Below are 14,493 nucleotides of genomic sequence, written 5' to 3' on the forward strand. Positions count from 1 at the left end.
ACGGCTCGATATTTGAGTGACGTCAGCTGTTGCTAGGCAGATTTCTGCGGGACGGGTTGGGGGATATTTTGGGGACCCCGAACCCCCCCAGGCTCCTCCGCACCCCAAATTCCACCAAAATTCCCCAAAAAATTCTCTTTAAATCCCCAAATTCACCGATCTCCCTTAAAAGTCCCCAAAAAAATTCCTCCCCCCAAAAAATCCCCCTAAAAAACAACAACAAAAAAATCCCTTCACAAAATTCCCAAAAATCCCCAAAATTTTCCCAATAAATCCTAAAAAAAAATCCCATTTTTTAAATTAAATCACAAAAACTGTCCCAAAAATTCCCAACTCAAAATTCCCAAATTTCCCCTAAAAATCCCCAGAAGATCCCCCCCAAATATCAAAAAAAATCCCCCCAAAAACCCCAAAATTGTCACCACTTTTATTTTTAGCAATGGAGAAAAATTGGGATTTTGGGGGGGTTTTAATGGGATTTTTAGGGGGATTTTGGGGAGGGATTTGGGGGAATTTTTAGGGATTTTGGGGTGGATTTTTGGGGGTTTTTAGGAAGAATTTTTGAAGGAGATTTGAGGAATTTTTTGCATTTTAAAATGAGATTTTTGTGGGTTTTTCAGGGGTTTTTTTGAGGAAATTTGGGGGATTTTAGGGTGATTTTTTTGGAAATTTTTGGGGTTTTTTAGGGGGGATTTTTGAAGGAATTTGAAGATTTTTTTGGGGAAATTTTTTTTAAATTTGGGTTTATTTGGGTGGGGTTGGGGGGGATTTGAGGGGGATTTTTGGGGCTTTTTGAGGGGATTTTGGGGTTTTTTAATGGGATTTTTTTATATTTTTGGTGCCTTTGTGAGAGAATTTTTTGGGGTTTTTAAATGGGATTTTTTTGATTTTTGGGGCTTTTTGAGGGGATTTTTTGGGGGATTTTTAATGGGATTTTTGGGGTTTTTTAATGGGATTTGAGAAGGATTTTTTGAGGCTTTTTAAGAGGATTTTGGGGTTTTTTAATGGGATTTTTTTGGGATTTTTGAGCCTTTTTGAGAGGATTTTTTGGGGTTTTTAAATGGAATTTTTTGGGACTTTTGGGGCTTTTTGTGGGGATTTTTAATGGGATTTTTAATGGGATTTTTGGGGTTTTTTAATGGGATTTTTTTATGATTTTTGGGTCTTTTTGAGGGGATTTTTTGTGTTTTTTAATGAGATTTGAGGGGGATTTTTGAGGTTTTTTGAGAGGATTTTTTTGGGGTTTTTAATGGGATTTTTTGGGATTTTTGGGGCTTTTTGAGGGGATTTTTTGGGGGATTTTTAATGGGATTTTTGGTTTTTTTAAATGGGATTTTTTGGGATTTTTGGGGCTTTTTGAGGGGATTTTTGGGTTTTTTAAATGGGATTTTTGGGGCTTTTTGAGGGGATTTTTGGGGATTTTTTAACAGGATTTGAGGGACATTTTTTTGGGCAGGATTTGGGGCGAAATTGTGGATTTTTGGGTTTTTTTGGGGTGGATTTTGGGGATTTTTTCGGGATTTTCAGGTCCTGTCCTGGGAGAGTCCTCAGATGTTGCCTGGGAAAGGAAAATGATGAAAAAAGGTAAAAAAAGTGACAAAAGTGACCTAAAAGTGATAAAAAAATTGTGATATCGGGGGTGCCTCACCTGTGTGGGTGTCACTGGGGAGCGGGGTGTAACCTGGAGGGAGAAAATGGGGTAAAAATGGATAAAAACGGACAAAAACGGATAAAAATTAATTAAAAATGATAAAAAAGGGACAAAGAGTGATAGAAATACAACAAAAAGGGAGAAAAAATGGGGGGAAATGAGAAAAAAGTGATAAAAAAGGGATAAAAATGAGATAAAAAGGGATTAAAAGGGAGGAAAAGGGGGAAGAAAAGGGGAAAAGGGGAAAAAGGGACAAAAGTGGGGAAAAGGGGACAAAAAGGGACAAAAAAAGGGGGGGAAAAGGAAAAAAAATGGATAAAAATGGTAAAAAGGGACAAAAAAACATCAAAAAAGGGACAATAAGGGACAAGAGGAGACAAAAAGAGACAAAAAAGGACCAAAAAAGGACAAAAAATGGATAAAAGTGGTAAAAAAGGACAAAAAATTAACAAAAAAGGGAGAAAAAGTGACAAAAATTGGAAAATAAGTGACAAAAAAGGACAAAAAGGTACAAAAAAGGGACAGAAAGGGAGAAAAAGGGACAAAAATGGTAAAAAGGGACAAAAAAGGAACAAAAAAGGGAGAAAAAGCAACAAAAAAGGGACAGAAAGGGATAAAAATTGGAAAAAGGGAGAAAAATCAATGAAAAAGGGAGAAAAAGTGACAAAAAAGGGACAAAAAGGCACAAAAAAGGACAGAAAGAGACAAAAATGGAAAAAAGGGGCAAAAAGCAACAAAAAAGGGAGAAAAGGGAAAAAATTGAGAAAAAGCAACAAAAAAGGGAGAAAAAGTGACAAAAAATGACAATAAATGAGAAAAAAGAGACAAAAAGGCACAAAAAAGGGACAGAAAAGCACAAAAAAGGGACAGAAAGAGACAAAAATAAAAAAAGGGAGAAAAAGTAACAAAAAATGGAGAAAAAATGACAAAAAAGGACAATAAATGACAAAAAAGGGACAAAAAGGCAGAAAAAAGGGACAGAAAAGGACAAAAAAGGGACAGAAAATGATAAAAAAGTGTGAAAAAGCAACAAAAAACAGCATAAAAGTGACAAAAATAGATAAAAATGGACAGAAAGTGACAAAAAAGGGACAGAAAGGGACAAAAGTGGGAAAAAGGGGCAAAAAGCAACAGAAAAGGGGAAAAATTGAGAAAAAAGCAACAAAAGAGGGAGAAAAAGTGACAAAAAAGGGAGAAAAAGTGACAAAAAAGGACAATAAATGACAAAAAAGGGAACAAAAAGACACAGAAATGGACAGAAAGTGACAAAAAAGGGACAGAAAGGGACAATAAATGACAAAAAGTTACAAAAATGCACAAAAAAAGACAAAAAGGCACAAAAAAGGGACAGAAAAGGACAAAAAAGGGACAGAAAAGCACAAAAAAGGGACAGAAAAGCACAAAAAAGGGACAGAAAAGGACAAAAAACAGCATAAAAGTGACAAAAATAGATAAAAATGGACATAAAGTGACAAAAAAGGGACAAAAAGGCACAAAAGAAGGACAGAAAGGGACAAAAAGCAACAAAAAAAGGAGAAAAAGGGAAAAAATGGGGGGAAAGCAACAAAAAAAGGAGAAAAAGTGACAAAAAAGGACAATAAATGACAAAAAAAGGACAAAAAGGCACAAAAATGGACAGAAAGGGACAAAAAAGGGACAGAAAGGGACAATAAATGACAAAAAGGGACAAAAAGGCAGAAAAAAGGGACAGAAAAGGACAAAAAAGGGACAGAAAAGGACAAAAAAGTGTGAAAAAGCAACAAAAAACAGCATAAAAGTGACAAAAATAGATAAAAATGGACAGAAAGTGACAAAAAAGGGACAGAAAGGGACAAAAGTGGGAAAAAGGGGCAAAAAGCAACAGAAAAAGGGAAAAATTGAGAAAAAAGCAACAAAAGAGGGAGAAAAAGTGACAAAAATGTGAGAAAAAGTGACAAAAAAGGACAATAAATGACAAAAAAAGGACAAAAAAGCACAAAAATGGACAAAGCACAAAAAAGGGACAGAAAGGGACAATAAATGACAAAAAGGGACAAAAAGGCACAAAAAAAAGACAAAAAGGCAGAAAAAAGGGACAGAAAACGACAAAAAAGGGACAGAAAAGGACAAAAACCAGCATAAAAGTGACAAAAAAAGATAAAAATGGACAGAAAGTGACAGGAAATGCCATCAGAGGATGTCCCCAAGTGTCCCCAAGTGTCCCCTCGATGTCACCTGTGCTCAGGTAGCGGCTGAGGCCAAAGATGAAGAGGAGGAGCCCCAGGAGCAGCGCCAGCACCGCCAGGGCCACCAGGAGGGACAATTTTGGGGACATTCCTGGAGCTGTGGGGACAATGTTTGGTTTAGGTGAAAAGAATTCCCAGAAATCCTTCCCAAAAAATCCCCAAATTCTCCAAAACCTCCCCAAAAAATCCCCAAATCCATCAAAAATTTAAAAATAAATTCTACAGAAAACCCCCCAAAAAAATCTGGAAAGAAATTATTAAAGTCCACCCAAAATTATAAAAATAATATGAGATAAATTCTACAAAATTAAAGAAATCTCTAAAAATCCCCAAACACCCCAAATTCTGTAAAACCTCACCAAAAAATCCCCAAAAGCCGCCAAAAATTTAAAAATAAATCCTAAAAATTCTTCAAAAACCCAAAAAAACCCGGAAAAAAATGATTAAAAGTCCCCCCCAAACTTAAAAAAAAATTAAATAAACCCTTGAAAACTTTAAAATAAAATCCCCCAAAAATTAAAAAAAAACAAAAAAATACTCAAAATTCCCCAAAAAATTCCCCAAAAAATAAAAAAATCCCCCCAAAATCCCCCAAAAAATCCCCCAAAATTCTCAAAAAAAATCCCCAAAAATTCCCAAAGCATCCCCCAAAAAATCACCAAAAAATCCCCCAAAAATCTAAAAATCAAAAAAATCCCAATAAATTTCCCAAAAATCTCCAAAAATTCCCCCAAAAATTCCAAAAAAATCCCCAAAAAAATCCCCCAAAAATTCCCAAAAAATCCCCCAAAAAATCACCCAAAAATCCCCAAAAAAATCCCCCAAAAATCAAAAAAATTCCCAAAAAAATTCCCCCAAAAATCAAAAATATCCCCAAAAATTCCCCAAAAAATCCCCAAAAAATCCAAAAAAATCCCCCAAAAAATCCCCCAAAATTAAAAAAAAATCCCCAAAAATCCCCCAAAAATCCCCAAAAAATCCCCAAAAATTCCCCAAAAAATCCCCCAAAAATTCAAAAAAATCCCAAAAAAATCCCCCCCCCAAAAAAAATCCCAAAAAAATTCCCAAAAATTCCCAAAAAAAATCCCAAAAAAATCACCAAAAAAAATCCCCAAGAAAATCCTCAAAAAATCAATAACATCCCCCAAAAATCTCAAAAATAAAAAATACCCCCCAAAAATACCCAAAATATCCCCCAAAAAATTCCCCCCAAAAATCTCCAAAAATTCTCCCCAAAATTCCCCCAAAAATTCCCCCAAATTAAAAAAAAATCCAAAAAAATCCCAAAAAAATCTCAAAAAATAAAAAAATAACCTCAAAAATCATGAAAAAATTTTTAAAAAATCCCCAAAAAATTCCTAAAAAAATCCTTAAAAAATCCCCAAAAAATCCCCAAAAAATCTAAAAAAAATTTTAAAAAAATCCCCCCAAAATTCCTAAAAAAATCTCCAAAAAATCCCATAAAATTCCCAAAAAATCCCAAAAAAAAACCCCCCAAATTCCTCTCACCCCACGTGACGCTGATGGGCTCCTCCAGGCTGGGGTGCAGCGCCCAGCACTCGAAGATGTCCCCGGATGTCCCCGGTGTCACCTCGACGTTCACCTGGGTCCGGAAGGTTCCGTCGCCCAGCGGCAGCGCCCGGGGCGGCCCCCGCGGGTCCTCGACCACGGCGCCGTTGCGGAGCCACCTCAGGGTGATGTCGGGCGGGGAGAAGCCCCAGGCGTGACACGCCAGCGTCAGCGCGGCGCCCGAGCGCTCGGGGACGATGCGCAGCTGCGGGGGAGCTGGGGATGAAAAGGGTTTGCCTCAGAATGGTGCCAAAATGGTCCCAAAATGGGGTCAAAATGGTGCCAAATGTGGCCCAAAATGGTGCCAAAATGGTGTCAAAAATGGCTCCAAAATGGAATCAAAATGGTGCCAAAATGGTGCCAAATGTGGCCCAAAATGGCTCCAAAATAATGTCAAAAATTGCTCCAAAATGGAGTCAAAAATGGCTCCAAAATGGTGTCAAAATGGTGCCAAAATGGAGACAAATGTGGCTCCAAAATGGCTCCAAAATGGGGTCAAAAATGGCTCCAAAATGGGGTCAAAAATGGCTCCAAAATGGTGTCAAAAATGGCTCCAAAATGGAATCAAAATGGTGCCAAAATGGTGCCAGAATGGGTCCAAAATGGCTCCAAAATGGGGTCAAAAATGGCTCCAAAATGGAATCAAAATGGTGCCAAAAATGGTGCCAGAATGGGTCCAAAATGACTCCAAAATGGAATCAAAATGGTGCCAAAATGGTGCCAGAATGGGTCCAAAATGGCTCCAAAATGGCATCAAAATGGTGCCAAAAATAGCTCCAAAATGGAGCCAAAATGGCTCCAAAATGGTCCCAGAATGGGTCCAAAATGGCTCCAAAATGACTCCAAAATGGCCCCAAAATGGAGCCAAAATGGCCTCAAAATGGTTCTAAAATGACATTAAAATGGGTCCAAAATGGCCTCTAAATGGGTGCCCCAAATGTGGCCCAAAATGGCTCCAAAATGATGCCCCAAATGTGGCACAAAATGGTGCCAAAATGGGGTCAAAATGGTGCCAAATGTGGCCCAAAATGGTGCTAAAATGGTGTCAAAAATGGCTCCAAAATGGAATCAAAATGGTGCCAAAATGGTGCCAAATGTGGCCCAAAATGGCTCCAAAATAATGTCAAAAATGGCTCCAAAATGGAATCAAAATGGTGCCAAAATGGTGCCAGAATGGGTCCAAAATGGCTCCAAAATGGGTCCAAAATGGCTCCAAAATGGTGCCAAAAATAGCTCCAAAATGGAGCCAAAATGGTCCCAGAATGGGTCCAAAATGGCTCCAAAATTACTCCAAAATGGTGCCAAAATGGCCTCAAAATGGTTCTAAAATGACATTAAAATGGGTCCAAAATGGCCTCAAAATGGGTGCCCCAAATGTGGCCCAAAATGGCTCCAAAATGGTGTCAAAAATGGCTCCAAAATGGTGTCAAAAATGGCTCCAAAATGGAATCAAAATGATGCCCCAAATGTGGCCCAAAATGGTGCCAAAATGGGGCCAAAATGGAGCTAAATGTGGCCCAAAATGGCTCCAAAATGGTGTCAAAATGGTGTCAAAATGCTGCCAAATGTGGCCCAAATTGGAGACAAAATGGTGTCAAAAAAGGCTCCAAAATGGTGCCAAAATGGTGTCAAAAATGGAGCCAAAATGGAGCCAAAATGGTACCAAATGTGGCCCAAAATGGTGTCAAAGATGGCTCCAAAATGACTCCAAAATGGCCCCAAAATGGAGCCAAAATGGTGCCAAATGTGGCCCAAAATGGAGACAAAATGGAGACAAAATGGAGACAAAAGGGTCCCAAAATTGAGCCAAAATGGCCCCAAAATTGAGCCAAAATGGAGTCAAAATGGAGACAAAATGGAACCAAAATGGCCCCAAAATGGAGCCAAAATGGCCCCAAAATGGAGCCAAAATGGTGCCACAAATGTGGCCCAAAATGTGCCCCAAAATGGCCACAAATGTCCCCAAAATGTCCCCAAAATGGCCCAAAATGGCCCAAAATGGCTCCAAAATGGCCCAAAATGACCCAAAATGGCCCCAAATGGCTCCAAAATGGCCCAAAATGACCCCAGAATGGCCCCAAAATGGCCCCAAAATGGCCGCAGGGTCCTGAGGGTGTCACAAAATGGCCGCCTCAAAATGGCCGCCAATGTCCCCAAAATGGCCCAAAATGGCCCCAAAATGGTCCCAAATGTGGCCTAAAATAGCCTCAAAATGTGTCCCCAAATGTGTCCCCAAATGTGTCCCCAAATGTGTCCCAAAATAGCCCCAAAATCCCTGATGTCCCCAATCCCCTCAATGTCCCCAATGTCCCCAATGTCCCAAATCCCCTCAATGTCCCCAATGTCCCCAATGTCCCCAATGTCCCCGATGTCCCCGATGTCCCCAATGTCCCCAATCCCCTCAATGTCCCCAATGTCCCCAATGTCCCCGTTGTCCCCTCACCTCTGGGCAGTGTCCCCACGATCCGGGGCAGTTCCTGGCACACCCTCTCCCTCAATGTCCCCAATGTCCCCGATGTCCCCAATGTCCCAAATCCCCTCAATGTCCCTGTTGTCCCCAGTGTCCCCAATCCCCTCAATGTCCCCAATGTCCCAATGTCCCCAATGTCCCCAATCCCCCCAATGTCCCCGATGTCCCCTCACCTCTGGGCAGTGTCCCCACGATCCTGGGCAGCTCCTGACACACCCTCTCCCTCAATGTCCCCAATCCCCCCGATGTCCCCAATGTCCCCGATGTCCCCAATGTCCCCAATCCCCTCAATGTCCCCGATGTCCCCAATCCCCTCGATGTCCCCGATGTCCCCAATGTCCCCGATGTCCCCGATGTCCCCGTTGTCCCCTCACCTCTGGGCAGTGTCCCCACGATCCTGGGCAGTTCCTGGCACACCCTCTCCCTCAATGTCCCCAATGTCCCCAATGTCCCCAATGTCCCCAATCCCCTCAATGTCCCCGATGTCCCCAATGTCCCCAATGTCCCCGATGTCCCCGATGTCCCCAATGTCCCCAATGTCCCCGATGTCCCCAATCCCCTCAATGTCCCCAATGTCCCCAATGTCCCCAATGTCCCCAATGTCCCTGATGTCCCCGTTGTCCCCTCACCTCTGGGCAGTGTCCCCACGATCCTGGGCAGTTCCTGGCACACCCTCTCCCTCAGTGTTCCCAATGTCCCCAATGTCCCCAATGTCCCCAATGTCCCCAATGTCCCCAATGTCCCCAATCCCCTCAATGTCCCCAATGTCCCCAATGTCCCCAATGTCCCCGATGTCCCCGTTGTCCCCTCACCTCTGGGCAGTGTCCCCACGATCCGGGGCAGTTCCTGACACTCCCGCTCCCTCAGTGTCCCCAATGTCCCCAATCCCCTCAATCCCCTCAATGTCCCCAATGTCCCCAATGTCCCCAATGTCCCCAATGTCCCCAATGTCCCCAATCCCCCCCATGTCCCCAATGTCCCCAATCCCCCCAATGTCCCCGATGTCCCCAATGTCCCCATTGTCCCCGATGTCCCCAATGTCCCCTCACCTCTGGGCAGTGTCCCCACGATCCTGGGCAGTTCCTGGCACTCCCGCTCCCTCAGTGTTCCCAATGTCCCCAATGTCCCTGATGTCCCCAATGTCCCCAATGTCCCCAATCCCCCCAATGTCCCCGATGTCCCCGATGTCCCCTCACCTCTGGGCAGTGTCCCCACGATCCGGGGCAGTTCCTGACACACCCTCTCCCTCTCCCGCAGCCTCCGCTGCCACCTCGGGTCCCCCTGCAGGGCCTGGGCCAGGCGGGCCCCGAGCTCGGCCAGAGCGGCCCCGGCTCCGGGGCAGGGCCCGGTGCGGCCCCCGCGGAGCTCCGCGCACACCAGCGGCATCCGCGACAGCGCCAGCGTCAAACCCGCCGAGCCGTTCGGGGCCAGCGAGCACCACGAGGCCACCTGCAGCACGAACGGGGCTGAAATGCAAAAAAAAATCCATTTATTTAGAATTTTTTGGGGATTTTTTGGGGATTTTTTTAGGATTTTTTTGAGATTTTTTTTATATTTTTTCAGGATTTTTTGGTAATTTTTTGAGGATTTGTTGGGATTTTTTTGAGGATTTTTTGCTGATTTTTTTGGATTTTTTTAAGGATGTTTTTGGATTTTTTAAGGATTTTTTTTGTGATTTTTTGGTGATTTTTTAAGGATTTTTGGGGATTTTTTTATTGATTTTTTTGGGATTTTTTTGGATTTTTTGATGATTTTTGAGGGGTTTTCCCGTGATTTTTTGAGGATTTTTTGAGGCTCTTTTGAGGATTTTTTGAGATTTTTGGGGGTTTTTTTAGTGATTTTTTTGGGATTTTTGGTGATTTTTGGAGGATTTTTTTAGATTTTTTTATTATTTTTTCGTGATTTTTTGCTGATTTTTTTGAGGATTTTTTGCCGATTTTTTGCTGATTTTTGGTGAATTTTTGGGAGGATTTTTGGGTGGGTTTTTGCCCAGCGGCATCCGCGACAGCGCCAGCGTCAAACCCGCCGAGCCGTTCGGGGCCAGCGAGCACCACGAGGCCACCTGCAGCACGAACGGGGCTGAAATGAGAATAATAAAATTATTTAGGGTTTTTTGGGGATTTTTTTTTTATTTTTTTGTGATTTTTTGTGATTTTTTTAAATATTTTTTCAGGGTTTTTTGGTAATTTTTTAAGGATTTTTTGGGATTTTTTTGAGGATTTTTTTGGTGATTTTTTGGGATTTTTTTAAGGATTTTTTTGGATTTTTTAAGGATTTTTTTGTGATTTTTTGGTGATTTTTTGAGGACTTTTGGGCATTTTTTATTGATTTTTATTTTATTTTATTTTTATTTTTTGATGATTTTTGAGAGGCCTTTCCGTGATTTTTTGAGGATTTTTTGCTGAGTTTTTGAGGATTTGGGGGGGATTTTATAGTGATTTTTTTGAGGATTTTTTATAATTTTTAAGGATTTTTTTTCGTGATTTTTTGAGGATTTTTGAGGATTTTTTGAGGATTTTTTTTTTTTGTGAATTTTTTGAGATTTTTTTGGGTGATTTTAATGATTTTTTGGGAATTTTTTTTTTAATTTTGAGGATTTTTTGGGTGATTTTTTGGGATTTTTTGCTGATTTTTTGCTGATTTTTTGCGGATTTTTTGGTGATTTTTTGAGGGTTTTTTGGGGGTTTTCCGTGATTTTTTGAGGATTTTTGGGGATTTTTTTGAGAATTTTTTTCGGTTTTTTAGTGATTTTTTTAGGATTTTTTGTGATTTTTTTTTTTAGATTTTATTGAGGATTTTTTGAGGATTTCTTTGTGATTTTTGGGGAATTTTTTGAGGATTTTTGGACAATTTTTGAGGATTTTTTGGTGTTTTTCCTGATTTTTTGGGAAGATTTTTTGGTCATTTTTCAGGATTTTTTGGAATTTTTTGGGGATATTTTGGGATTTTTTGGAGGATTTTTTTCCCAACATTTTCCCCCAAATCCTCATTTCCCCCAAAATCCCCCAAAATTCATCCCCCACCTCCTCCCCCTCATTCCCAACTTCCCCTTTTCCCAAATTTCCCCCTTTTTATCCCAAATTTCTCCATTTTATCCCAAATTTCTCCATTTTATCCCAAATTTCCCCATTTTTATCCCAAATTTCCCTTTTTATCCCAAATTTCCCCCTTTTTATCCCAAATTTCCCTTTTTTATCCCAAATTTCCCCCTTTTTATCCCAAATTTCCCTTTTTATCCCAAATTTCCCCCTTTTTTATCCCAAATTTCCCCATTTTTATCCCAAATTTCCCCATTTTTTCCCAAATTTCTCCCTTTTATCCCAAATTTCCCCCTTTTATCCCAAATTTCCCCCTTTTTATCCCAAATTTCCCTTTTTTATCCCAAATTTCTCCCTTTTATCCCAAATTTCCCCCTTTTATCCCAAATTTTCCCATTTTTATCCCAAATTTCCCCCTTTTTATCCCAAATTTCCCCATTTTTATCCCAAATTTCTCCCTTTTTATCCCAAATTTCCACTTTTTATCCCAAATTTCCCCCTTTTTATCCCAAATTTCCCCTTTTTATCCCAAATTTCCCCTTTTTTATCCCAAATTTCCCCTTTTTATCCCAAATTTCCCCTTTTTATCCCAAATTTCCCCTTTTTATCCCAAATTTCCCCATTTTTTTCCCAAATTTCCCCCTTTTATCCCAAATTTCCCCCTTTTTATCCCAAATTTCCCCATTTTTATCCCAAATTTCTGCCTTTTATCCCAAATTTCCCCCTTTTTATCCCAAATTTCCCCCTTTTATCCCAAATTTCTCCCTTTTATCCCAAATTTCCCCCTTTTATCCCAAATTTCCCCCTTTTTATCCCAAATTTCCCCATTTTATCCCAAATTTCCCTTTTTTATCCCAAATTTCCCCCTTTTTATCCCAAATTTCCCCCTTTTTTATCCCAAATTTCCCCATTTTTATCCCAAATTTCCCCCCCAAATCCCCCAAAACCCCCAAATCCCCTCCTCCCCCTCATTCCCAACTTCCCCTTTTCCCAAATTTCCCCCTTTTTATCCCAAATTTCTCCATTTTTTCCCAAATTTCCCCTTTTTTATCCCAAATTTCCCCCTTTTTATCCCAAATTTCTCCATTTTTTCCCAAATTTCCCCTTTTTTATCCCAAATTTCCGCTCCTCACCCGCCCCGGGCGCTCCCAGCGCCGCCAGCAGCAGCGGCAGCATCGCCAACCGGGCCAAACTGGGACGAACTGGGACGAACTGGGAGGAACTGGGAAGCGTTGTCGCCTTCCTGGGGGTCCCCTCCGGGTGCCACCCCCTGGGTGGGGACATTTTGGGGACATTTTGGGGCGTTTTGGGGTTTTTTGGGGTTTTTTGGGCGGCCAATGAGAGCTCGAGGAGGCCGCGCGTCATCGGGGTCCGGGCAGGGCTGAGCTGGGAGAGGCCGAGCTGGGGACTCTGAGCCAAACTGGGAGCACTGGGAGGGACTGGGAGGGTACTGGGAGGGTACTGGGGGGACTGGGAGCTGTTACTGGGATGGACTGGGAGCACTGGGATGGACTGGGATGAACTAGGAGGGACTGGGATGGACTGGGGGGGGACTGGGACGGAGAGGGAGATGTTACTGGGAGTACTGGGAGGGACTGGGATGGACTGGGAGGGAACTGGGGGGACTGGGAGCTGTTACTGGGATGGACTGGGAGCACTGGGAGGGACTGGAAGGGAACTGGGGGGGACTGGGAGGGAACTGGGAGGGACTGGGATGGACTGGGGGGGGACTGGGACAGAGAGGGAGATGTTACTGGGAGTACTGGGAGGGACTGGGAGGGAACTGGGGGGGACTGGGAGGGTACTGGGGGCACTGGGATGAACTGGGAGGGACTGGGATGGACTGGGGGGGACTGGGACGGAGAGGGAGATGTTACTGGGAGTACTGGGAGGGACTGGGATGGACTGGGATGGACTGGGACAGACTGTGAGGGGACTGGGAGGGACTGGGATGGACTGGGAGGTACTGGGATGGACTGGGAGGGACTGGGACAGACTGTGAGGGGACTGGGAGGGACTGGGAGGGATTGGGAAGGGACCGGGATGAACTGGGACAGACTGGGAGGGGACTGGGAGGGACTGGGAGCTGTTACTGGGAGCACTGGGACAGACTGGGGGACTGGGAGATGTTATTGGGAGGGACTGGGAAGGACTGGGACAGACTGGGAGGGAGAGGGAGATGTTACTGGGAGTACTGGGATGGACTGGGAGGGACTGGGATGGACTGGGAGCCGTTACTGGGAGCACTGGGAGAGAACTGGGGGGACTGGAAGGGACTGGGAGAGACTGGGACAGGCTGGGAGGCACAGGGAGCTGTTACTGGGAGTACTGGGAGGGACTGGGATGGACTGGGATGGACTTGGGGGGACTGGGATGGACTGGGATGGACTAGGGGGGACTGGGACAGACTGTGAGGGGACTGGGAGGGACTGAGGGGGACTGGGAGATGTTACTGGGAGCACTGGGATGAACTGGGATGAACTGGGAGCCGTTACTGGGAGCACTGGGAGCCACCCCGGGATCGGGATCAGAATCGGGATCGGGATAAAACCAGGATCAGGATCAGAACCGGGATCAGGACCGGGATTGGGACCTGGATAAAACCGGGACCGGGATAAAACCAGGACCGGGATAAAACTGGGATCGGGATCAGGACCGGGATCAGAACCGGGATCAGAACAGGATCGGAACCGGGATCAGAATCGAGATCAGAACCGGGATTGGGACCTGGATAACACCGGGACTGGGATAAAACCGGGACCGGGATAAAACTGGGATCAGGATCAGAACCGGGACCAGGATCAGAACCGGGACCGGGATCAGGAGCGGGCTCAGGACTAAAACCGGGATCAGAACCAGAACCGGGATCAGAACGGGATCAGAACCGGGATCGGGATCAGAACCGGGATTAGGAGCTAGGTAAAACCAGGACCGGGTAAAACCAGGATCAGGATCAGGACTGGGGACGGGATCAGAACCAGAACCGGGATCAGGACCGGGATCGGGACCGGGATCAGGACCGGGATCAGAACCTGAAACCGGGATCAGAAGCGGAACCAGAACCGCGCCAAAGGAGGAGCCGGAGGCTGCCGGTAGCGCTGGATTTATTCGGGAAAAGCGAGGATTGATTCCCAAATTCCCGAATCCCGCTCGGGTCCGCTCAGCCCGGCAACAGAAACACGAACCGGAACCGGAACCGGGACTGGGATCGGGATCGGAACTGGGATCGGAACCGGGATCGGGACTGGGATCGGAACCGGGATCGGAACTGGAACCAGGACTGGGATCGGGATCGGGACTGGGATTGGAACCGGGATCGGAGCCGGCATCGGGATCGGACCCGGAACCGGGACAGGGATTGGGATCGGAACCGGGACCGGGACTTGGATCGGGATCGGGACTGGGATCGGGATCGGAACCGGGACAGGGATTGGGATCGGAACCGGGACCGGGACTTGGATCGGGATCGGGACTGGGATCGGGATCGGAACCGGGACCGGGATCAGAACCGGGATCGGGATCGGAACTGGGACCGGGACC

General features: G+C 44.2%; 1 protein-coding gene across 1 annotated transcript; it reads right to left on the minus strand.

The window, feature by feature from the left end:
• Positions 1-1,001: 1,001 nt before the first annotated feature.
• Positions 1,002-12,392, minus strand: LOC131588428 (HLA class II histocompatibility antigen, DM beta chain-like). Its single transcript, XM_058857298.1, has 7 exons — positions 12,087-12,392; positions 9,905-9,994; positions 9,112-9,381; positions 5,386-5,661; positions 3,866-3,973; positions 1,649-1,681; positions 1,002-1,558 (listed from the first exon to the last, which is right to left on the minus strand). The coding sequence occupies exons 1-7, from the start codon at positions 12,316-12,318 to the stop codon at positions 1,548-1,550; spliced, it is 1,020 nt and encodes a 339-aa protein (XP_058713281.1). The 5' UTR covers positions 12,319-12,392; the 3' UTR covers positions 1,002-1,547.
• Positions 12,393-14,493: the final 2,101 nt, after the last annotated feature.

Source organism: Poecile atricapillus, chromosome 26 (genome assembly GCF_030490865.1).
Source record: "Poecile atricapillus isolate bPoeAtr1 chromosome 26, bPoeAtr1.hap1, whole genome shotgun sequence".
Classification (NCBI taxonomy): domain Eukaryota; kingdom Metazoa; phylum Chordata; class Aves; order Passeriformes; family Paridae; genus Poecile; species Poecile atricapillus.